Raw genomic sequence first — 25748 nt, forward strand, 5'->3', positions numbered from 1 at the left:
ACTGAGTTTTGTAGAAGGTTACCACTAATTTTTTATAAATGTGATGCAAAAAATAACTTATGTGTGATTAACATAGCTTATCATTGTTAGGAACTAATTACAATATTATTAATTTATTTGGTTATGCTCTTACTGTCTATAATTTTTTTTAATTACAACTGAAACATAATTTTTCCTTCTAAATAAACAAAATATCAAAGGACCTGGCAGAATGTAACAAGTCTTTACAATCTGTCTATAACTTTGCTGCCCTTTGACCTTTTGATTCAAAATCAATAGGGATTTTCCTTGAACCAAAATGAACCTATGCATCAAGTTTCAAGTCTGTATGAACTTTCTATCAAGAGCTTTGTACAGACAGACAGACACACGGATAGAAAAAGTTATTGTACAGACACACGGACAGACAAACAACAAAATAATTTTAAAAAAGACCTGTAGGGTGTTTAATAACACAAAATTTATAATATTGCAAAACAAGTTATTAAAATGGTACAATAATTTACAAAACGTAAAAGTAGATATGTGCATAAACAAAATTTTTGAATTTACTCTGTCAATACTTACTTGGTCAAAATATAGATTTTTGTAAATCAAATTATACTTGAAGTTGTAAAGCTAACTCTATTTCATTAAAAAAATCAAGGCAAAACATGAAAAGATTAAGTGCATTCAATCTTATCACTATTGAAAACATTATAAAATTGTCATTTGAAAATTTTAATATTTGAATTCAGTTAACAGTATAAAGAGTGCTTAAATTATGTTAAGAAATTAAAATGTTGATTTAAATTTAGAAATTGCAGATCTATTTTTAAAAATTAGTCCAACAGACATTTCAGAAAACAATATTGTATATACAATGGGTATTTTTTATATATTACACCCTTCAGAACTTGGTGTGACTACTGCAGGGTCATCAATACTTTTGACGAAGAATTATCAGCAATTTAAGCCAGTGATTTGCAGTTATTGCTGTAACCCACCTGGTGCAAAGTAGAAGGAGGCTGAGGGGTCGGAATAGGACTAGAGAGAGGTGTGCTACGATGGAGTTGCGGTCCAGGCCGGCTGATGGCAGGATCCGGCATGCTACTCAGCAAGGCATTCGGCTTATCCTTGGGCCAATGGTTGGCCTGGGCACTGATAACATGGTTGTATTGCTCACTGGGTGGCTTCAACGGACGAGTTGCTGGTGAGGGGTCCCTAGATGACTGTGATGACAAACTCGCTGCAACAAAATGAAACGGGTGAGTATAAAGACTAACAAAGGTTAGTAAAAGGGGGGTTAGTACATCTCTATGATGTATCTAGAAACTTTACAAAGGTAAAAGTTGAAAATGTGAAACACACTTTACACATCCACACCAAACTTGGTGTGCTCCACTGACTGATGTTCCCATTGGGATGTCTTTACTGAGCTTTATATGCTTTTTTCCAGAATACAATTAGGACCTCCAGCCTCATCAATGGACAACATTGTCATGAGGTGATTGAGTGATTCGAGCAGTGAGTCTCGTAAACAGATACAGCACGTGAACTGCACATGCATATTTTATCATGTAGTGGTTCAGGGAGTGATTCAGGAATCCACTAAAGTAGAGTTATTACTATAATGTAGTAGACTGTAATGAAGTAACAATCTATCATCTGTTCTGGAAGATGTTACTATCTAGTAGAAGTAATTGTTCATTATTTCATTTCAAGAAAATGCTATTACTTCATTATAGTTCTTTCGACTATTTACTTCTTGTTATGTACTTTAACTTATTTTTAAGACCATAAAGAATACATTAACTCTTGAAGATTGGCTGGTTTCATTACTGCCGGATGTATTTGAACAAAAATACTCCTGTCCTTGCTAGGCTATCCTTTTAAATAAAAACCTGTTTTAGATGTTGAAAGGCCAAAAAGGATCATTATATTGTCATATAAATCACCAGAAGATTCACCAATTGTGAATCAATAATAACAAATACATCACAACTCCCTGTTAATAGTGACTAGATAATAATTTTAGCTTCCATGTTAGAAATAAAAAGTAACAGTAACACTGACTAACACTAACTAAACAGTAACAAAGTTTTTATACTATTTTTGACATGAATTTTATTTATATTACTGGAATTTATTAGTCGTCTTTAAACTGTATACAGTTATATTATTTATTATTATTATTTTGTAAATAATTTCTAGAAATTTAAGGACTCACAGACACATGAAAACATGCTGGCGGTTTGACCCATGGTATAATTGCATAAATCTTCAAGGCCAACTGATCGGTCCAACAATTTTTCGGGATGAGAAAAATGCTAAGAATGACAGATTTTCCTTTAGTTCTTAAAGAGTTGAAGTTCGAACAATATTTGGGCCTACCTTTTGTATCTTTTGAAATAAAAAAAATTTTTCTAAAAACCCCAAATCTCATTTTTCATTATTTTTGGGTTAAATAGGACGCTATTGAAAAAGATTCAATATAATCATAGGCATAATATAAGTTTAATATTTATCTATGGGGACATTTACATATGCACATTGTCGACATCTAATGTTAATAAAAGCTAATTATAACAATCTTAATTTAAATCTTACATGTAAATAATGTTAATGTTTTCTCTAGCATAATGGATTGTATAGTGCTCAAGTATTAAGTACGATTGAATTTAAAAGTAAGATTATAGATTACTTACCAGGATAACTACTTGAAGGGGTCCCATTAGCTGAATTACTAGAATTCGTTAGCTGTTGACCATTCATGTTGTTCCTATAGAAAATTTCAAAATTAAATTTGTAACAAGGTAATTGTTTGTTTCAAGAAACACTACATACTATGTGATAGACAGTTCAAAATTAAAGTGCGATCAATTATTGAAAATGTACTGTATTCATTCATCAGTGTAATAGTCTTTTTTATACCATACAGAACTTTGTTCAAACAGATCTAAATAACACAATCTTATTCACCAAATTATTCTTATTCAAAAGTTCATCAAAAGTTATTTTTGTTTTAGAATGGTATAACATTAACAGCCTTACATTCGAACAGCACTCATATTTTTCAAATATAATCCTGAACAAAATAAAAGACCACACCACTAATATAATTTGAAATATTTTGTTTTTATATTGTGTTTTGAAGTTGAAAGTTATATTGTTCTATAAAACAGCATTATACAACAATTTGAGAGGTATAATCATGTTTGATCTATTATTCACTTCTTCTCTCTTATTTTGGAAAGGTTCAGTCAAAGTCCACACACCTTATTTATTCTTGATTTGTGATTAAGCGATTCTTGGAAACTGGTGATGATAGAAGAAGGCAAGATTCTGGTTGGAGGGGAGTCACGTCAGAGGAATGATCATTTTATACTGACGTATACTCTCAGGAGGAGGTCAGCAACTGAGGTGCAAAGTTTACTAGCAAGAGTATGAAATATGCAGGTTTCAAATAGAACCATTCAAAGGCATTTCTGGAAGTCTAATTTACGAAGCAGACTACCGTGACAGGATCACTGCTCATCAGGGAACATCGGGTAGCTCGGCTAAGGTTTTTGCAAGAAGACGTCACCTGAACATTGGATGACTGGAGAAATGAGTTCTCTTTATAGACGAAACAAGAATAAGTCCAAATACTACAGATGGACACTGAGTGTTGAAAGACGAAATGAGAGATATGCTCAAACCTACATTTCTTCTAGAATCCAATTTGATGGTGGTTGTTTTGGGCAGGTGTTAATTTTGAAACCTGTACAGGGTTAATTACCATGCCAAGGCTAGCTCTTAACGCTAAGAAGTATACAGACCATATTGGGAGAGAACCTATTGACTACTAATGTCATATATTGCCAGTCATCGCTAGCATCAGCATAACAACCAATGATGGGCGCAGCCCATTACACAAAGTTTGTAATTTTGGAGTCAAAAAATATTCCTGATATACTGTTTTGACATTTTTCAGTACTATTATATTAATGGTCTGTTAAAATATAACATGCTCGATTTTGAAGCTGGTCGACTCTCTCGAAATCATTATTGTTGTTTACTGATTCATCTGTTGTGTTGATTGTTTGTTTTGATTAGTTGCTGCAAGATCGTGTTCTTTTCTGAGAGTTTTAGTACTTTTTGGAGAACATATAAGTCAGTTAGTTACCTTCAGCACCCATTCAATGATTTACATTGCAAAATGAAAAATTAATTTGATACCTGAGGGTATAAATATTTGTATTTTAATTGGTAGTCAATGGGTTAATTAAAATTTTCCCAGAAAATAGATTTTTTGATTTTATAAAGCATATAAGCATTACATATATATTTTCACTTTATTTCTTGAAACCAAGGTAATGGAATAACAAGATATTTTGTAAATATTTTTTATTTGTAAAATAAATTTATAAGTAAAATCTTCAAAATTAACCCACCTCACTTCACTAAAATATCAGAAAAGAAGAGAGACAGACTAAATTACCTTCTGCATCAAATTTCTCTAAGTATACTAATGTTAACAGAACATGGTCTAAAAAGCGAGTTTCAAAGACACCATCTTCCTGGATACAATCTCGTTGCTGATTTCTGAAGAGAAACCCATGAGAAAACCAATACTATGGGGGTGTTGCTGTATTTCTGAAAGAAGAGCTAGTTCTAGATAGTGACCTACAAATCCTTTAGAAAAAATTTGAAGAACTGCTCGTGGTAGCTCTAGGAAGCTTCAAAATCAATAAGTCCCAGCATTACATAGTTGGTGTATATTGACCACCACAGACTATTTACATGATGGTTTACAAATCATCTGTGGTATAATGGAAAATATCAAGCTTCATAGAAGCAAGATCCTTCTTATTGGTGACATTAAACTGATAATTTAAGACAAAAATATTGAAAATGACAGACGACAGACTAGAAGACATTCTTGCTCTACATGATATTTAATGGCTGTCCATACCTGTAACCAGGCCTTCGAGATACAGCAAGGTCTATTCACTGCATTTGACAAACCTTCCTCCTGACAGAATTCAAGTAGAACTAGCCTTATCTGATCACAAGACACAACTCTGCTCTGTACAAATTTCAGCTGATCATACAATTTTCGGTCAATCTAAAAGGCGCATAAATGCACATACAATGGCTATACTCGAGCAAAAGCTCTCAGAACGTAACTAGTCTGACATATAAATGCACATTCACCAGTTGATGCTTACAATATCTTAATCGCAGCAATTACAGTAGAAATAAATGCTGCATGCCCCATCGTGAAAAGCAGAAAAAAGAAGAAAAACCATCTTACTGAATACATTGATGACAAAGGCAAAAGAACTAAAGAAAGATTTTCTCAAAGCCCTAAACACATTTGAAATAACTGGATAACATAAAGAAAAATTAATTATGACGCACAAGAAGAAACTTTATGACCTCAGACTCAAGCGAGATACAACCAGAGTCTAATACTGAGCAATCCATCAGGCAGATAACAAATCAAAAGCTATTTGGGATGTCATCAAGACTGAAAAACCCTCTAAGGGGGAATGGGGGGAGAAGTAAGCAAGACACCAGCTTGAAAACATAAAAGCAGGAGAAATTGGTTTGGTAAAATTTTATTCAGGTGGAAGAAAAAATGTATAATAAAGAAGGTATTTATATGTTGCGGATAGCAAAGTAGATGGAAAAGATGTTTTTAATTTTTATTTAAGGTTTATATTACACCGAATATATTGTAAGTACACTGTAATTTGATAAATAAATATGATAAGATCCAATTCAAATCTGTATAACTGTATTTATGTGTCATCAGGTACAATATTAGTCCATCGAGTAGGGCGATATAAAAAATAGTAGCAATTCAGTAAATATTAAATTGATGAAGCTAAAAACAACTTACCTAACCTAATTACCATGCCTGATGAGATAACCAGTTTTTTCAATGTTACTAAATTTATAAGCGGCCACCATGGGGATCGAATCGTAATTAACGATTATAAATATCGATACTATTGAATACAACAATTGATCTTTAGAAATTCTTAATTAATCATTGCCAGCTGTTTAAATTTTATTTACATACTGAGTAAGGCTAGTGACCCTACTCCCAACCTTACCCATCCAAAATATCCTGTCACTCCGGAAGCAGCGCAAAGGTCCTTATAGGACCAGGTTCAATTTTCTAGTGCAAAGGTCCTTATAGGACCAGGTTCAATTTTCTAAGAGAACAAAAAATGGCTAATGACGTCATTGCCAGCTGTTATTTCATTTATGTAGTGAGTAGACTAGTGATATCGGCAAGAATAATGGCAATGAACATGCAGATATTGGCTCAAATGTATTTTTAGACACTGAGCAATTTTTTAAATGGTTGCAAGACAAAGAGCTTGCTACATAGGAAATAAACACTAATGTAGACTATTCGAAAATGGAGAGAAGAGGTGGTAGATTCAGTTGGTAATTTGTCCAGAAAATAAACTAAATGCCGATTCACTTATCCCATTAATTGTGAAACGTGTAAAACAAGGGAAACATATTACAGATTTTTGGAAAGTCAAATTTTGCCTAAAAACAAAAGGTTATGACCATTTTATTTTAAACCAAAGTACAAACTCTGTCGATCCACTAACTTATTCTAACACCCAAACAACAGATCCTAATTTTAGAGCTACAAAAAAATCCTTAAAAACTTGTCTCAGGAGTGACTGCATTGCTGATCATTTTGCAGAATATATGTATCGATGAGAAATAACGATTATTGGTGGTGATCCATTCGAGCATTTGTTAAATGCTATCACCTATGTTTACCTTGTAAAGTAATCGTAAGTACTAGGTTGCTCAAGTCATTTAAATAAAGTTTAGTTATTCTATATAATTTAAAAGAAATACATTTCTTTTATATATATATAAAAGTTTAGCTTCTCTACAGTACAATTTTAAAAGCCTAAAACTTAATTCACTTTGACAATATAATTGAAAATTAATTTAAAGTACAATCGTATTTTGAAATAAATTCAATGTGAAATCATTACTTTGGTTATTAACTAATTGCGGGAAGAACAGTAACAATGTACGTGTGTTCTTTGTTTCACAAGGAGTCAGACAATTTTATCCTTGAAATTAGTTAAAGGTAAGTAAATTTTAATTGTATTGTTTGTCATATAATTTCATAAATATTGATAGCAAAGATAGCAGTTTTTTCATATATGATTAATATATTAATTTTTAAGATTAGAAACCAGCAAAACTACATTGTCCTTTGAAATATTTAATAATTATTTGGTCCGACATCTTGTTTTCTGTTTACAGTATTGTTAGATGGTCATGAATATTGATGATTTGATAATCATTGGGGCCAACTGACCTACTCAAGGACCTACAGCACTCACTATAAGAGGGCATAACCAGTTTTTTAATGTTATTAAACTGATGTAGCTAACAAAAACTTACCTAACACTAACTGTTACTGCCCCTCGATATTCTTAACTATCTAAGAATACTAAAAACAAAATGTTGAACCAAATTACGTAATAAGGTATTTCAAATAACATCGCCTTTGTACTTGCAACCATTACTCAAATACCAAACACATGATTACGAGGGGGTACCCAAAAGTAACCGGAATTGTATTGCTGGCAGCCGGCAGCGTGTAGTACACATTCCTGCCGCTAGGCGTGTGTCGCGCAACACATTGCGAGCTCAGTGACCCCAGTTCCGTTGTCCTAGTGCATTCTGTTCGTTCGTAGTGACTGTTTTCGCTAACCCTGTTTTGTTCTTGTTTCGTTTTTTGTCATGGCAAGTTTAAGTGAACAACGTGCAGCTGTAAAATTTTGTTTTTTACTTGGTAAAAATGCTGCAGAAACTATTTTAATGTTGAATACAGCTTACAAAGATGATGCTATGGGGAAAACTCAGGTCTACGAGTGGTTCGCTCGATTTAAAAATGGCGACATGTCGATTGAAGACAAACCTCGTTCTGGACGTCCATCAACCTCTCGAACGGACGAAAATGTTGAGAAAATTCGTGAACTTGTGCTCACCGACCGTCGACAGACAAATTGAGGAACTATCAGAGAGTAGTTGGTTAACTTGGAGCTCGGTTCAGCAAATTTTAACAGGAGATTTAGGACTGAAAAGGGTTGCTGCCAAATTTGTTCCTCAACTTCTGACTGACCATCAAAAGGCACATCGAGTTGAAACTTGCCGCCTTCTGAAAGAACATCTCGAAAATGATCCCGATTTTCTGGAAAAGGTAATTACTGGTGATGAGTCATGGTGCTATGGTTATGACCCAGAAACGAAGCAACAGTCAAGCCAATGGAAGTCGCCATCTTCACCTCGTCCAAAAAAATGTCGGCAAATCAAATCAAACATCAAAACCATGTTGATTTGCTTTTTTGATGCTAAAGGCATTGTTCATTCTGAGTTTGTTCCTCCAGGTCAGACTGTCAACCAAACATTTTATTTGGAGATTTTAAGAAGATTGCGCAACAGTGTTCGCCAGAAAAGACCCGATTTGTGGCAGACTGGAGACTGGTTCTTCCACCACGACAACACACCGGCACACACAGCCATCTCAATTAGGCAGTTTTTAGCCAAAAACGGCATGGTTCCGCTGCCCCACGCACCTTACTCGCCTGACCTCGCTCCTGCGACTTTTTTTTATTTCCACACATGAAAAGAGGCTTGAAAGGTCAACGATTTGACAGCGTTGAAGAGGTTAAGAAAAAAACGAAGCTCGAGCTTGCAGCCATTTCTAAAGATGACTACAAAAAATGTTTTGATCAATGGAAATACCGTTGGGACAAGTGTATTAGTTGTAATGGAGATTATTTTGAAGGAGATAAGGTCGTATTGTAAAAAATTTGATAATATATAATTTTTATAAAATAATTCCGGTTTTTTTTTTGGGTACCACCTCGTATACTTTGAATTAATTTGGAAGAATAATGTTGAACTGAATTAAATTAAACTAAAGGCTTTTAAAATTATATCATAGTGAAGCTATATTTTTGTATGTAAAAGAAATATATGTATTTAAGATTACTATATAAAATAACTAGCTGTTTCCCGCGGCTTCGCACGCGTCTCTTAAGCTTTGCCCGTATATTTCTTTGCCTTCAAATAGTGTTTGGATATTTTAATATACTAACTACTGTGTTGTAATTGCAGTTTATAATGTGCAGGCGCTTTGATAACTTTTATATCTTGCAGTACAGCCTGGTGGTTAGTTACATCAATGGGCATTGCGTATAAACCTTCTACATAGAAAAATACAAATTTTCATAGTGATCGGTCCAATAGTTTCTGAGTCTATAAAGGACAAACACACAAACATTCATTTTTATATATTATGATTGCAGAAAACAGTTTAAACAAAATTTGTCGTTTCTCTTAAGCTTACTCTATGCTTTAAAACTATAAGTGTAAAGAAATTTATATATAAATATATTTTTTGTCGCATTATATATGTTTACAAAGAACAGCTGATTAAAAATTTGAAAAGACTCTTTCACTTAATAACATATGTTTGCTGCAATGCATTTCTTACGGGTATTTCTGTAACCAGTGGGGCGGAATCCTGAATCGGGAAAGGGATAAAAAGTATCCTATAACCTTCTACAGATCAAGACGAACAAATTAAAAAAAAAATTAGGCGAATCCGTCCAGCCGTTTGTGAGTGATGATGCTGTTACACACGAACAGTTTCATTTTTATATATATAGACTAAACTTTATTATGAGCAGTGCATTACTCAAGATTACTTTACAGGGTAAGCATGTCAGACAGCATTGTCTAAAATGCTTCAATGGATCCATTACCTTAAAGGTCATTATCTAGTAACCAATTTAAACAGTTTTAAATGTTTAAACATACATTTTGAAACGAAAATCGCATATTCATCACCATTGTTCTTGCTGATGTCACGAGCCTACTCAGTACGTAAATACTTTATTTTATCAAATTAAATTAATTTTAAACAATATTATTATTCTGGTAAATAAATGCAGTTATCAATGATTAATTATGAATAAAGAAATAAAGCAGTCGCTTTATTTCTACTGAATGTAACCCTGTCTTGGTGGCCTAACATACAAAAAAACTACACTTAAAATAAATACATCATACAATTATAGATGTGTGTTATCATAAAAAGAGCCCACACGCCCTGAAACTTTAAAAGTGCCCTGCACTTTTAGTTTCCTCTTAGAAAATCTATTATAACACCTAAAAGTATTCTCCACCAGCAAAAGTGACCGGGCAGAGTACGATAAGCAGACCTGGTTTTTATCTTGCTTATTACAATCATCAATACGTTCTATATCGAATAACAGATCTATCAATCAATATCAATGTATCTAAAATACTAAATTAAAGTCACATGTTTCAAGTTAATAGTAATAGTTTTAAAAATTACGTAATCTCATAAATACTAAAGGAACCATTAATTAAACGATAAAATTAAAGACAGGTGACAGGAAAAATGACATTTAAATAATAAAGAAAATATAACAATGAAACAAACATCTTGAAACTGAGAAAGACACAGTAAATTATCTTTAAGTGTAATTTTGTTTAGTTTTCTAAAGTTAATATCTTTTTTTATTTAAAAGAAGTTACTTAAAGATAAAAGTTGTGCTTAAAATATGAAAATGTGTACAACGATAATTTATTTATTGGGTTAGGGTACAATAAGCGGACCCAGTTTTTTTATATCAAAGAATATAATCATCGATACCTAATATCGCATCTCGAATCCTAGACTATCAATTGATATAAAAGTATATATAGTTCTAAATAACAATCATAGGTACTTTGGGATTATACCGACCACACCCAGTCATGAATCGTTATTTGACATTTTGCTTCTACTGATTACTAGATTAGCGTAGAACAATATTTCGTCAATATAAAACAGGAATTATCTTATCGTAAACCCCTCCCCATCCTCAGACAGAGTTCAAAGTCGAGCAGTCTAGTAGATAACGTGATTGCAGTGTCGCCACCCGTTCAGCTGGTACGTCGCTTTGTTGTACTTCCGTGTTTTACCCCTACATGTCTCCAAACACAAAAATTTAACAAAAACAAACATTACCAAACAAAAACTAAACTCTTTATTGAAAAAAACACACAAAACTTGTTTTTATTCTTGATCACACTCCGCCACCCAAAATGCGAGTGCCTCCGGCCATCAGCGCGGGCTTCGGCTGCCCCGCGCTGATGTCAACGAAAGAAAAACATCCCTCGAGATAGTACCTATCAGTAAAATATCAAATTCTAGAGAGGCTGATCAGAAATATAAATTGAATTGTAATGGAAAGGCAATTATGTACCGTGCAAAAAACTTAAATAATCATGTGATGCCGCGCGGCCTGCCGTAATCGGGATTCTCAAGAAAGATAAGATAACAGCGACAACAATACCGATCACAATACCTGGAAATGCTTGTTGATTGATAGAATGTTAGTTCTGTTACTCAACTATCGTTTTATAACGTTCTAAGTTCATTGAAAAAAGTTTAAGAATCTGACCCCATTAACAATAGATAATCGTTGTAAGTTTGTAATTAAAGAGTTGTTTTTTCGTTCTATCATGTTTGTTTCTATAAATTTATATTTTTGTGTTCTTCCTACTGGTGTGGTCGGTATAATCCCAAAGTACCCAATCATATGTTTTAAATTAAAATATGAGTATATAGGGTTATGGGAAAACTCATAAACAATTAAGAAATTTAATAAATAATAAACAAACCAGAACTAGATCGATCAAACAGGAAAACTCATAAATAATTATGAGTCACAACTCATATGGTTTATGTCATAATTATTGAACTGTTTATAATTATTGTTATATATACACGTAATCGTATATATATATATAATATTAATAATACAATTACGAGTATTATTTGAAAGTGTTTACAGTTGTTGATACAGATTTAGTTAATTGTTCAAAATAATTAATCAGTATCGATTGGTTATATCGATGGTTATGATTAAGTAATATCGTTTGCCAATTTCGATATAAAAAAAACCGGGTCCGCTTATCGTAACCTACCCATTTATTGTTCAGGTTATTTACTATAGGTTGATTATGTCAATGTGTATAATAATTATAGTTTGATAATTTTTATATTAAAAATCGGGTTCACTTATCATACTCTACCTGCACATTTGTTGCAAATAGTACCATTGGACGTGAAAGCACCTTTTAAAACTGAAAACAACGATGTCCCAATACTTCGTTCTAAAACATTCGTCATACTAACAGAAAAACTATGTAAACCTAATGAAAAAATAACACAACCGACTACTTTACTTGATGTCCTAACTCCAAAAGATCGGTGCCTTCTTCTTGGGAACAAAGGAAAAATAAATCTGAATGAACCAATAGCAAATTGGGGTAGGGTCCAATAAGCGGACCCGGTTTTTTATATCGAAATTGGCAAACGATATTACTTAATCATAACCATCGATATAATCAATCGATAGGCCTACTGATGAATTATTTTTAACAACTTAAATAATCTATGTGAACAGCTGTAAACACTTTCAAGTAATACAATTAAGGTAATATTTTAAATTTCACGTAACATTGTGTATTAAAATGGCCGTCAATCTTAGGAAGCTTCACGAAATTGCTTTAAAAGACGATAAAATATGTTTTTTATGGCTTCAGGATGTTGGGTTAGTGCCTAAGAATCCATTATGTGATATTTGTGGAAAGGTAACAAATGTAACTGTCAGAGGAGCTAACATGGTCGTCTTCAGATGCAAAAAAAGAAGGTAATGGTGGACACAACTTTAGTAAAAACGTTTTCGTTCTGTTTCATTTAGTTAAAGTTATGAGTTTCCCTGATTTTGGTTATGTTTCATTTATTATTTGTTATCATTAAATTCACATTTTAATTTAAACATATGATTGTTATTACTTTTATATCGATTGATAGTCTATGATTCGATATGCGAATATTAGGTATCGATGATTATATTCTTCGATATAAAAAAACCGGGCCCGCAAATTGTAAGTTATGTGCAAATTAGGTTGCACAGTAACAAACGTTTGAACTCTCGGCCAACCAAACATCAATACATCAATATAATAAACAACAGTTAAAATAATGTAATACACATGTGCAAGTTTAGATACAGTTGAAATTTCCATATCCACCTATAAAGAGAATCAAAATTAAATGTTTTTCTGATTATACAAAGAATAAACTGAAAAAACCTTACCAGAAAACACGCAGATATAAAATTTGGTACCTAATTGTGTTCTCTCCCAATCAAAACCCTCATTCCTCTCAGCCAAGATTGTAAGGATATTTATGGAGGAGCAATTCCCTCACACAATACACAAGTCCCTCATATTTCATACCACCTCAACCCTTTTAGTGCCAGACATTTTTCTAGATTACTTTGCAAAGAGTGCCAAGGTATATTATTAAGATAATTCTGATTAGGACTAATACATTTTTTTATTAAGGTTGATGCGAAGTAGGTCTTGTAAACCAGTATTCCTTTCTTTGTTTTATATGGTCATTATATTCCTAGTCTACTACCTCAAATTACAATAACTGTAAACTATTACGGGCCTAGACTACTCTTGGAAAAAAACCAGATCTTTTGAATCATCTAAAGAAAAATCTTTTGGATCTGAAATTCACTAATTAAGGGCTAGGCCTAACTCATTAAGTAATAATTAATTCATAAAACTGAGATATTTAGAATTTTGAGCACATAACCTAACAAGATATGATAAATGTCACATAAAATAAATAAAAATATACATTTTCAAAATATACCTAATGATTTTTTCAATATATACTTGTCCAGATTATTAGATTACACTAAGTCTAGCTGATAAAGCCAACTTTTTGAATGGCTGACATCCTAATTAAATCTCATCAAGGCGACCTAGCCCTAGTTTTCTGACCTAGTTTAATATTCAGGTTTACAAAATATTGAAACAGCATTAAAGGAGGGTACAAAAAAATTACAGGTGAGTTGGTTACAAGAACACATTATCTAATCAAAAATGGAACTACTTCTAGAAACAAAGTTTTTCCAATAAGGGAAATGGCTTAGTAAAATACTGCACTGACAGGCACATCCTATAAGTTAACGATTAGCTTTCGAGAATTAAGTTGAACATCAATCTATGTATATTTTTAAATATAAGTACTTACAATGTTTAGATTTCCTCAAATCACAAGAAACTCTAATTTAAGGCTATTAACTTCAACTAAATTCTAAACATCATCACGTATCACTCAAGGCCTGACATAAGCCTGCTGAAGTTGTCGCATCAGACGGGAAGACTTTCGACGTGGCCAAATGTTTAATATCAAGAAAGCCGTGAATGAAAATGTACTATAACAAAAACAACGCGTTCGTTTAGATTTCTTCTTATACACTATAAGAACAAATCTCATATTCCTTGGGCTGTGATATAAAGAGCTCACACAGATTTAAAGACTATAATTTGAAATTATGTAAAACATTGTTATTTTAAGGGGAGTCAAACTTGTATTATAATCGATCCAACTTCACAAGTACCCAAGTACGATTAATTTGATCAAAAGTGAACATCATGGTATTATTAACGTTTTGTTTGGTTCTCGAATTAATTGCAAGAACCTCACCAATGTATATTAAAAATCGTCTTGAAGTAAATACATTGATCATCTTCACTTAATTGATGAGATTAAAAAGAATTAGTTCTATTAGTTCCCTCTACACCACTAGCACCATCAGAAACAGTTTTAATCTTACATTTTGTGTTTTTTTTGTGTACTCTTTGACCACCGAACACAGATAGTTAACACTTTGTTCTTAAAATTACTCAATGAAGCAAAAAAAAAAAACAAAGAATTTAAATAAGTAAAAGCAAGTAAAGTTTGATCTAGAGACAAAAACTCCCAAGAATCTCAGTGTCACTGATCTGATACATGACCTTAAAAAGAGTATAAAAGAACAATAAGCCTCGTAGCCTGAACCAGAAACCATTAATACTTATTATGTGACGACCCCAGCATATAGTTCTAAGACCAGACCGGTAACATCGTATGCGGTCTTAATCAGCCAATTTAAAATATTAAATCATCAGTAATATATTTTATTTTTATTCAGCATAACATTTAATTGTAGTAACGAGTAATGAATATATGCAGCCAGACTTATTAGGTTAAGCAGTGCAGGTGGAGAAGATATATATTTTAATTCAGCACATGAATTGTAAGTCCAAGTCTGTCAGCAGTAAGCCTGGTAATTTTCCATACCCAGAGCAGCTGCGCAGTTACTGGGTGGTAAACAGGCAGGAATTTGCTGAGGTAGCGTCTGGAACAACGCTGCTCCCTGGAGTTCGTTGTTCTGAGTCGCAGTCGTGCCAGGGTTTTGAACGCGTCAAGCTCGCGTGAAATCGCTCTCTCTCGCTCTCTCTCCCGTTCTAAATTTGTAATTGTTCAACTGATTCTAAATTATGCAATAAAATTCAAATTGTTTTCGCAATAAACTAAATTGTTTTATTTGGCCAACCGAGGAGAGAATTTTTATTACAGCAACCTGGGCTAGATTCCATCACCGTGTCCGCATTAGAACCCGAGAACTTTTAAAATTAAATTACGTGTGGTCGTCACGCCACATATTTGGTGTCAGGTGTGGGGTATAGTTCTGCAGTAGGTAAAATTCTGTGGGGTTGTGTCAGTTGGTTCTGTCGGTCGGTTCGTCTTTCTAAAAATAAATTAGTGTTTCTTTGTTTCGTTGAAGAAATCGAAAAGTTGGTGCAAGAAGCCGGGACAAGGATGATGGGTAAGTAATTTTTATTCTGCCCGTAGAATAATGCTAGCCTAGAAACTGTTTATAAAACGTAATATTTGAAATTGTTGAAATCACGAGGTGACTAAGTCAAAGGTAATTTAATGTTTTAAATTTAAAACTAATTGAAAACTTTTTTTGATTGATTTTTATAATTTTTATTGAATTTTAAAGTAATACTTGTAATAGAGACGCCATATTGGCTGAGAACAATAGACGCTAATAGTCCGCCATACTTGTTGTAAGCTCCCACAATTCCATTCGACATTACTAACTAGTTATATTCTTTGTTAGGCATTCGGTTGTCGATTACTTGAATCTCGACAATCGTTATTTCGGTAGTTGTGAATAATTGAGTAGTTATTCGGTAGTACTTTGTTTTGATTGGACTAGTCCCTCAGTAGTTCAATTCTTATACCTGATATTGATCAAAAATAAACGTACACTCTAAGGTTTTAATGTACTGATTTAACTGGTAGTTAAAACCTGATTAACCTAAATTAACTGCTTCTAAAACTAACTTAATTATACAAATTAGTTGATAACCTAACCTTTCTGACTTGGTTAGGCTAACTCAAAGGTACCGGTACAGGGCAGGAGGCTAACCACGTTGTGAGAGAAGGAAGATAAGGGGTAGTAGTCATTAAAGGGAAGTGAAATAAATTATAAAATTTAAATATTTTTGAAGAATTAACGTTGGACTTGGTTATATTTTGTTGAAACTTTGGGAACTTGTTCATCTGATGATAGTTAAATTGTAATTAAACTTTAAACTTTTGATTAACTTTAAAGTTTTGACTTTTGATTTTTTATTATGGTTTAAATTCTTCCTCTCGTCCGTGGTGGAACCAGCAAACCCTGATTGAGTTAGTTTGCTAAGTTTATTTACAGGCACGAAGAAAGAAGATTAAATTTTGTGGAATAGGTTTCGACATTCGTGATGAATTGTATGATGAATTGAGTGATAGGTAAAAAGGTATTTTAAATATTTTTTTGGGTAATTTGAAGGAAAAGTAAATATTGAAATATTGGAATTATTCTTTGCTCAGACATAGTAGGTTGTCTTGACTTAGAATAAATCGTGGTGTAACTTCGTATTTGATTAGTGTTCAGGACTTAGACAAAAAGTGGATTGATTAGAGCTGAATTGAAAGTTGATTGATTGATTGCAAGTCGATAAATTAAAATTATTTCTTGATTTTAATTACTTTTCACAAACGGGAGAGAGCACATAATTATTTAATTGAAAATTTAATTGAGAAAAATCTTTTAAAATTATTTTTGGAAAACTAAGTTGGGACTTGTCCACTTTTTGAAAGTAAGTGTGCCTGAACTGATTGACAATGGCTGGTCGCGTTAGTATTGGAGGGCAAGAAATGGACCTCCAGGAAGCCATTGATGCGGTAACTGAACGGTTGGAGACTCTTGGTCATGCTAGGTTGGATCGAAGTGACCACCTGAACACCATGTTGGAGGAAACTTTGCGAGGTCATACAGAACGACCTACGTTCGACATGGTAGGCTCGATCACTCCCTTTGATGGAGGAAAGCCGGAGGCTGTTCTCCACTTCTTTGAGAGTATCGACAATGTCGGTGAATTAAGTCATTGGGGAAACGACGAAAAATTAAGGGTTGCTAAATTGAGATTGGCTGGAACCGCCTTGAGTTTTATTCGATCGGAGGATCAAGGCCGGTTGAGTACTTATGCGGGATTTAAAGAAGTTTTGACACAACGGTTTAGTGACAAAGCTCCGAAAGATTGTTACTTCCAGCAGTTGTCTGTAATACAGCAACGGAGGGGTGAAACGATTGAAGCTTTTGCTGATCGAGTGCGGACATTAAATGAAAAGACAGTGCGAGTCACTGCAAATCCAGAAGTTAATGCTGCACTAAGGGAAGAAGCCGATCGTAGAGCTTTGGATGCTTTTACCCGAGGTCTTATTGGACACGTTGGTGATCAGACGAGACTAAAATTCCCTACTAACATCCGAGAAGCCGTCACTACAGCGGTGGCAATTGATCACATTTTGAAGCAATCGAAAGATCCGTCTCGCGCTACAGATGAACGGAAGGTTTTTCAAACTGACCTTGTTTGTTATCGGTGCCATAATCCGGGGCACACGTCTCGTGAGTGTCGGGACAATAGGGGATTTAGTAGACCCAGTAATGACTCGAGGTGCTGGCGATGTAATAAGCCAGGGCACAGACAAAAGGATTGTCGCGTAAAACTTCCAACCAGCACTCCTAGTGCTAGTCAGTCGGGAAACGGGGCAGGGGCCAGTGGAGTCGCCGCCACCCGTCCCCGAGAGTAAATGAGCCACAACCGCAGGCCAAGGCGACGAAAAGAAATGTAACTACTGGAAAGAACACTTGTGAACCTAGAGTAGGAGCCTTAGTTAAGAGTCGTGAAACCGCCCGAGTAGATAAAGAAATACGAATAGTTCCGGTTGTGAAAGATTTAGCCGAGGAACTAGTTGCCATGGGGCGTGTGGATAATGCCGAGGGAAAGATATTAATTGATACCGGTGCTCAGGTGTCGCTCATCAAACGTGGAGCCGCTGTAGCTCCGATGACAAAGCCTGACTTGATTATCCGGGGAATTTCAGGACGAACTCTGAAGATTTACGGCAGACAAAAAGTGACTTTGATGTTAAAGCCGGGTGTGCCGGTGAAAGGGAACTTTGTTGTGAGTAACCTACCCCGTGGGTATTTAGCCGTGTTAGGTTGTGATATTCTGAAAGAGGGAAGTGCATCGATAGACATCACGGAAGGTGTTCTCCGTATGTCTGGAAATGACATTTGGTTAAATCGGTTGCACAGGGGTGAGAGTGTCCCCGATTCAGGTAGGCAAGTAGTTGCGCCGCGCCACAAAAAGGCACAGGCCCCTACTACGACACCTGAGGTTGTCCGAGTGGCTAAACGCCAGGACAGTTGTATAGAGAATTACGTGTATAACGCAAAAGATGTCACAATACCCGCGCGGAGTGAGAAACTGGTTCAGTTGAAGTTAAGCAAATTTGGATCTACGACTAATGATAATCTGGAGGGTTCGGATGTAGTGGTCGAACCAGTGGGTCTTACCATACAGGGCGTGTATTTGGCACGAGTATTAACTAAAATAGTGAACAATAAATGTTGGGCGAAGGCTGTGAATGTAAGTGGAGAAGAAGTATCCCTTACGGTAAATTCTAAATTTGGAATAGTGGAATCAGTTAGTAACGATACGATAGATAAGGTCAAACGTAAGATAGTCTTGATAGCGGATAGTCACGGTCGCGGAATTCAGCAGTTATTGGAAGAGAGGTTGCCAGGGAACTTTGAGCTCAGTTCGTGGTTTGTACCTAATGGTAAGCTTAAAGATGCGATGGGTAATCTTAAAAGAGAGATTGCACAGCTGACTCAGGGTGATACGGTACTGGTGATGGCAGGAACTAATGACGTGGATAGAGGTGCTCCTTACTCGCGCACCCTACAACAAGCCTTTCAAGCAATACCTAATAAGTGGGATGCTCGCATTGTAGTTATGGGAATTCCTGATAGGTTCGACAAGAATGTAATAGGAGATCTGAAGAGAGCGAATGATCTACTTAGGTCCTTCGTAAAAAGAACCAATTCGGAGGGACGGGGAAGGATGTCCTTCTGTGAGATGCGAGGAAGGTTTGCTAGGCGCTTGTATACCAAGCATGGGCTACACCTCAATGAAGAGGGAAAGCTGAAACTCGCAGAGTTGATGCGGAAGACCATCTTGGATGATGTAGATGTGACAACGAAGCGAGTAGGACTAGCTATCAAAGAATACGAATTGTTTGATAAATGTGTAGATGAAAAACTTAGCCATTTGAGACTACCCGAGCGACAAGAGGTTAAAAGAGTACTAGAGGAATACAGGGACGTGTTTGCGCATAGTGAGGCCCAGCCTCTGCAATGCACATCGGCCGTAAAACACGTTATCCATACGGGAAATGCTGCGCCGATTTATAAGAAAGCTTATCGGGTTCCATTTCATCAGAAACCCATAGTGGATGAGTTGATTAAAGACCAACTGGACAAGGGAATAATAACTCCTAGTCATAGCCCGTGGGCGTCGCCTGTAGTCATCGTCCCGAAGAAATCTGTGGATGGCAGTAAGAAATATCGTTTCTGCGTAGACTTTAGAGCAGTCAACGCTGTGACTGTACCTGATGTATATCCTCTACCCAACATCGCTGAGACACTTGACTCGCTGGGAGGTTGTACCATGTATACTACACTTGACTTGAGAAGTGGTTATCATCAGATTATGGTAGATGAGGAAAGTCGACCGAAAACTGCCTTTAATGTGCCAGGAGGTCACTATGAGTATCTACGTATGCCCTTTGGACTGTCTACGGCGCCTGCAACATTTCAGCGCCTGATGGATTCAGTTCTTATGGGATTAAAAGGGGAAAAGTGTTTAGTGTATCTGGACGATATTATCTTGTTCTCGAAAGATTTGGCTTCGCATTTGTCGCATTTGAGTGAAGTGTTGAGTAAGCTACGTGATGTGAATTTGAGCGTGCAACTCAGTAAATGTAAATTTGCAGTAGGCGAGGTTAACTACCTGGGTCATGTAATAACTGGCCATGGTGTAGAACCCGACCCAGGAAAGGTTAAGGCTGTAGAGGGATTCCCTGTACCTAAGACTGTAAAAGATGTACGGTCCTTTTTAGGTTTGGCCGGATATTACCGCCGGTTCATAGAAGGCTTTGCTGCCATTGGGAAACCTCTTTTTGACTTGACCAAGCAAGGGAAGGAGTTCGATTGGGATCAAGCGTGCCAAACTGCGTTTGAGACACTTAAGCAGAAGCTAGTCTCATCACCAGTGTTGGTCTTCCCCGATTTCAGTAAGCCGTTCACCTTGGCTACTGATGCCAGTATTGACGCTCTAGGGGCTGTATTGTCCCAAGAAGTAGATGGAGAAGAACATCCAGTCGCGTACGCTTCTCGCACTCTTTTTCCTGCTGAAAGGAATTATTCTACGACCGAAAGAGAACTGCTAGGTTTAGTATGGGCTACAAAGTATTTTAGATGTTATTTGTTAGGCCGTGAATTTAAGGCTGTGACAGATCACGCAGCACTAAAGTGGATGTTATCTTTGAAAGATCCAAGTAGTAGACTAATGAGGTGGGCGCTGAGGCTTGCTGAGTTCACTTACACCGTGGAACACAAGCCGGGAAAGAGACATACCAACGCTGATGCTCTCAGTAGAGCTATGTGCGCAGCTACTCGCAGGGACGAGCTCCCTGTGGTTGACCTTGCCACACTGCGTGAGCATCAAAAGAATGATCCTCATTGTCAAGAGTTAAGGAAGGCCAAGTGTTTTAAGTTGAGCCCAGAAAAGATCCTGTACAGAGTGAGCGGAGGTGACAAGAAGATTGTGGTCCCCTCATCTCTTACTCGTGAGGTAATCAGGTTGAACCATGACCTGCCAACGACGGGACATGCAGCGGTGGCTAAGACGTTAGACCGTATTAAGGCAAAATTCTGGTGGAAGGGCATGGATAAGGACGTATTAGACTATGTGCGTTCGTGCCACAGTTGTAGTCAACGAACCAACTATGGAAAGGCAAAGGCCCCCCTTGGAACGTTGTTTAACGAGCCCAAGGTTCCTTTCGAAGTAGTGGCAGCCGACATAGTAGGGCCCTTGCCCATCAGTGAGTCGAGAAACGTGTACATCTTGAGTGTGATGGATCATTTCACACGGTATTGTGAATTTATACCATTGCCTGACCAAACAGCAGACCAGGTGGCTCGAGCTCTAGTGCAGAGAGTGATTACTAAGTTTGGTGTTCCCAAGGCTTTGATTACAGATCAAGGGGCAAACTTTACCTCTGACCTGATCAAACAGTTGTGCAAATTCTTGCACATCAGGAAAATCCAGACTACAGGGTTTCACCCACAGAGTAATGGTCGGCTAGAGAGAGTACACGCGACTATTGCCAAAATGCTTAGTCACTTTGTGAACCGTCATCAGACTGATTGGGATGAATATCTCCCATATATAACTATGGCTTATAACAGTCAAAGCCATGAGGCTACGGGATTTTCGCCGTACGAAATGTTGTTTGGGCGAAAAATGGAAGCTCCTATGGAGGGTGACTTGACTATCACGGAAGATAACGAGGTATTTGGTGATCATGTAGAGACTCTGCGCGCGAAGTTAAAGGAAACCCATGAAGTTGCTGCGCGACGTAAGGCATTGGCCAGGGCCAAGTATGAAAGGCAGTACAACATGAAAGTGAAGGATTCGTTGTACGAGGAAGGCCAGTACGTTCTGCTGCACGTGCCGAGTATCGGACGTCACAGAGTGAAGAAACTGTCAAAACTATGGAAGGGTCCCTACAGGATAGTCAAGGTGTTATCGTCGTTGAATTTAGTTTTGAAAGTGAGAAATAGAGAAATCGTGGTTCACGTAAATCGAGTAAAACCGTACGTGAGTAGAACCAAGGTGAACCAGGTGCCGGAAGTGCACGTTGACGACGATGTTGGCGATATCGAGATTCCAGACTCGAATATCTGTATTGGTGAGGGAACACCATCAGCAGATGATGGTATCCCTGTACCAAGTGTTGGCACACCTCGTACGGGAAATAGGTTGCCACGTGTAAAAAGGAGGCCAGCACGCCTCGAAGACTATGTGCCATAGTTGGGAATTATATCGGTGGTGCTTTGACAAGTGGGAAGTGCTTGACATGCTTATGGGACTGGTATTTCGTGTTGTAAAGGTAAAACTCGATATAAATTTGAAGTTCTGTTTTAGGATTGATTTTTCTAATCCTGGGAGTAGTAAGCTGCTTCCAGCAAGGGGTCATATTTGAAGGAGGCAGAGATGTGCTGCTGACGGACAGCCATTGGAGAGTCACGTTGCAGTACAACTTGACGCAGATTGAAGAGGAATCCCGAAATCTAAGTATCTTGGTAACTGAGGTAAAGAATCATTTTAATACATTTTTCGAAGATCTACTTAATGAAAATATGAGTTCACACTCTCCATTAATTCAATTGGAAGCCGGATTTCGTTACGAATTTGTGCTATTACAGCAGTCAGTTAGTGAATACCTAAATGAAATTGATGATCTAATAAAACTGTTACCACAAAGACGTGGAAAACGAGGTTTAGTAGATGCAGGAGGTCATGTGTTAAAGTTTCTGTTTGGTACACTTGAAAATAGCGATTTAGAAATTATTGATGGAAAAATGGATTATTTGTACAACACCAACGAGAAAATAGTGCATCAAGCTAAGGAGCAGGTGACTGTTCTAGCAAATATGCAGGCGGAAATAGTATCACATGCAAAAACAATAAATAACGTAATTTCTATATTGAAAGAATATCATTCTAATATGCATGAACAAATGGTTAAAATTTTCACACAAGCAAATGCTGCTCATTATCAGTTAAAAACTCTTTTTGAATATTTGAAGTTAAGTTCTGCGCTTTCGGATACTAAAGAAACAGTAAGTAGTGCAAGACAAAAGATAACTAAATTCCATCAAGCAATTGAGAGCTTAGCAGCTGGGAAGGTTGACAGTAACTTGCTAACACCTCATGAGTATCTAAGAATTTTGAAGGAAATTGAAAAGGTTATACCTCCAACGACTAAATTGTATTCACCTGTTAAATTAGAAAATATTCATCAATTTTATTCTGCTGTAGTTGTTCATAGTTATACAACGATTCACACCTTAAGGGTAGTGATGAGGTTGCCTCTTTCAAACGATAATAAGATGTTCCAATTATATGATATTATTATCTATCCGGTGTATGATGCCTCTCTCAAAGTATGGACCCAGTGGGAAGTTGGTACCCAAAAATTATTGATCAGTAAGGATCGGTTGATGTACTCGATGTACAATCAATTGGAATTCGACCGAGAGTGTCGAGGGGAACAACTGATTGTTTGCCCGTTATCGAATGTCCTGTTAAGCGTAAGCAAGAGACCAAATTGTGCGGTTGAGATGTTTCATTACGAGCAAGTGAGGCTCTGTGGTAGAAAATTAATATCGGGATTAAGGTCCCCGGTACTTGTCAAAACTCCAAGCCGATGGATATACAGTGCCTCAGAGGAGCACAGATTGACTTTGAACTGTCTAACTAGTGACGGGACCCTGAATATAACTTCCGCGGTAGTGAAGGGGGTCGGTGAATTTAGAGGAATTGATATGTGTGATGTTGTCTCTGAAGAATTCAAGGTGCCTGCCCGTATTCACGGCAGCTCTGTGTTCTCAGAACAGATAAGTGAAATTGTGTTTCCAAATGTGGAAGAAATTTACACAAGCGAGGAGAAGGAGCTGTTTAGCTCTGAGCAGGAGACGGCTGTGAAAGTCCTGCAGGGACTGAACGAACGGCTGGGCACATTAGGTGTTAAGGAGTACCGTCCGGAGGACGTAGTCCGCCATCTGAAGTCCCACATTCTGTTTGGTCGAAGGTTTTATGCTGCAAAAGTGGCAGCTGCTGGTAGTTTTGGGTTAGTGTCAATCCTGATGCTTGTGTACATGTGTTACAGATTTGTTATGCCTGTGATGGCATGGTGGTCGAGTCGCCGGAACCGTCGCCGACAGCGTCGCTCCGCCACTCTGACCGAGGTCTTCGCAAAAGTGAGAGGCCTGACGTCACTAGACAGTCCTGAAGGAGACCAAGAGGGTGTGAACCCTGGAGAGATAAACGATGTTGAACAGAACGTGGAGGCAGTCGAAGTTGTTAATCTCGAGCGACTGCGGGACGTGATACAAGCTTTGTAACTGTGAGTAATGACACTCTGAATAAGTGTGAGTCCCTCAACTCACTGTGGTATGGTGAGGAAGTTTTGCTTGGCAAACTCCATACCGATTTGCTCCAGACATTCGTGTTAATGCTGTGACAGAATAATCTTTCAAAGAACTTGAGTAAGGAATGATCGATTTGTGTTAATTGTGGTTGACTAGTCAAGTTGTGTTGAGAGATGTGTGCACACGGGACAGTTGTTAAAGGAGACACTGGAAGATGTATTAAGGAATATACTCGTAGTTATGTTAGATTGGTGATTGTTGATGTAACCATGTTTTTAGATGTAACATTTTAATTTGTTAAATTGTAGTGTTGTGGAATGTGTAACTGATCTTATGTTTTGATCAGGCAGACTTGGAGATATAATTTTCCAAATTATTCGATAATTGGCTAATATTTTAAGCGATTGACAAAACGTAAGTAAAATAAACACGTGAGACAACCACATGGGGCACAGGAAGGACCTGCCGGCCATCCAAACATACCCTTAACCCTGATCCTACCTTTACCCCAAAGTTCTGGACTGTGTAACCCATTGTTGGCTTGATACCCATGCGTTCAACAATAATTAATTGTTAGACTAACTTGTCGCAACTGCCTAGTTGGCTTGCGCAACCAACTAAGCGGTGTAACGTCTCCAGTCTGGCCAAAGTAGTAAAGTTGTAATTCGTTTGTTAGTTTTCTTTTAAGTGAATTGTGAGTTTTATATGAACATTTTTGGCTTATGTTAATTTTAAGCTCTAAGGCATCAGTAGAATGTAATGAAATGTAGGAGGAAGGTCTCGGTGAGCTACCCTGTTTCCAGGGGTAAGCGAGGTGAAAACCTTGGGGAGCCCCCAGGTCCACAATGCCCTTAAAAACCAAGCGTGGGGGGTGGAACCTTTAGTTTTAGTTTTTTTTTTTGTTGTTGTTTCTGCCATGAACCTGAAGAAGGTCGAGAAGTGTGAGGAATGTGCCCTCCAGTTGTTGGATGTTCAGAAGAACGTCAACGCAAACTTTTTAAAAGATGAAAGGTTTTTGAACCGCTTTTCCAGAGACCCCCCTCGCATTTACAGTGTAACGGCCACCCACTAAACTGGGTCGAGCCACTAGTTTTAAGTCTTTTTGTCAGGGCCCTTATGGAATGTAGTACTGTAATGGTTTGGTCGATGCCTTAGTAGCTTAATAAGAACAATTAA

The 25748-nt window shown here is 36.7% G+C and overlaps 1 protein-coding gene across 3 annotated transcripts in view; it reads right to left on the bottom strand.

Moving 5' to 3' along the window:
• Positions 1 to 14287, bottom strand: part of LOC124357632 (protein transport protein Sec24A-like) — a 35360-nt gene extending 21073 nt beyond the window's left edge. For all 3 annotated transcript variants that reach the window (XM_046809598.1, XM_046809599.1, XM_046809597.1), the window contains exons 1-3: positions 14159 to 14287; positions 2688 to 2761; positions 987 to 1228 (exon numbers count right to left, since the gene is read on the bottom strand). In XM_046809598.1, the coding sequence (XP_046665554.1) occupies positions 987 to 1228; positions 2688 to 2754 (309 nt within the window). In that variant the 5' untranslated portion in view covers positions 2755 to 2761; positions 14159 to 14287. The remainder of the gene's footprint in view (positions 1 to 986; positions 1229 to 2687; positions 2762 to 14158) is intronic.
• Between the last annotated feature and the right edge of the window lie 11461 nt (positions 14288 to 25748).

This window comes from Homalodisca vitripennis, chromosome 3 (assembly GCF_021130785.1).
Source record: "Homalodisca vitripennis isolate AUS2020 chromosome 3, UT_GWSS_2.1, whole genome shotgun sequence".
NCBI lineage: Eukaryota > Metazoa > Arthropoda > Insecta > Hemiptera > Cicadellidae > Homalodisca > Homalodisca vitripennis.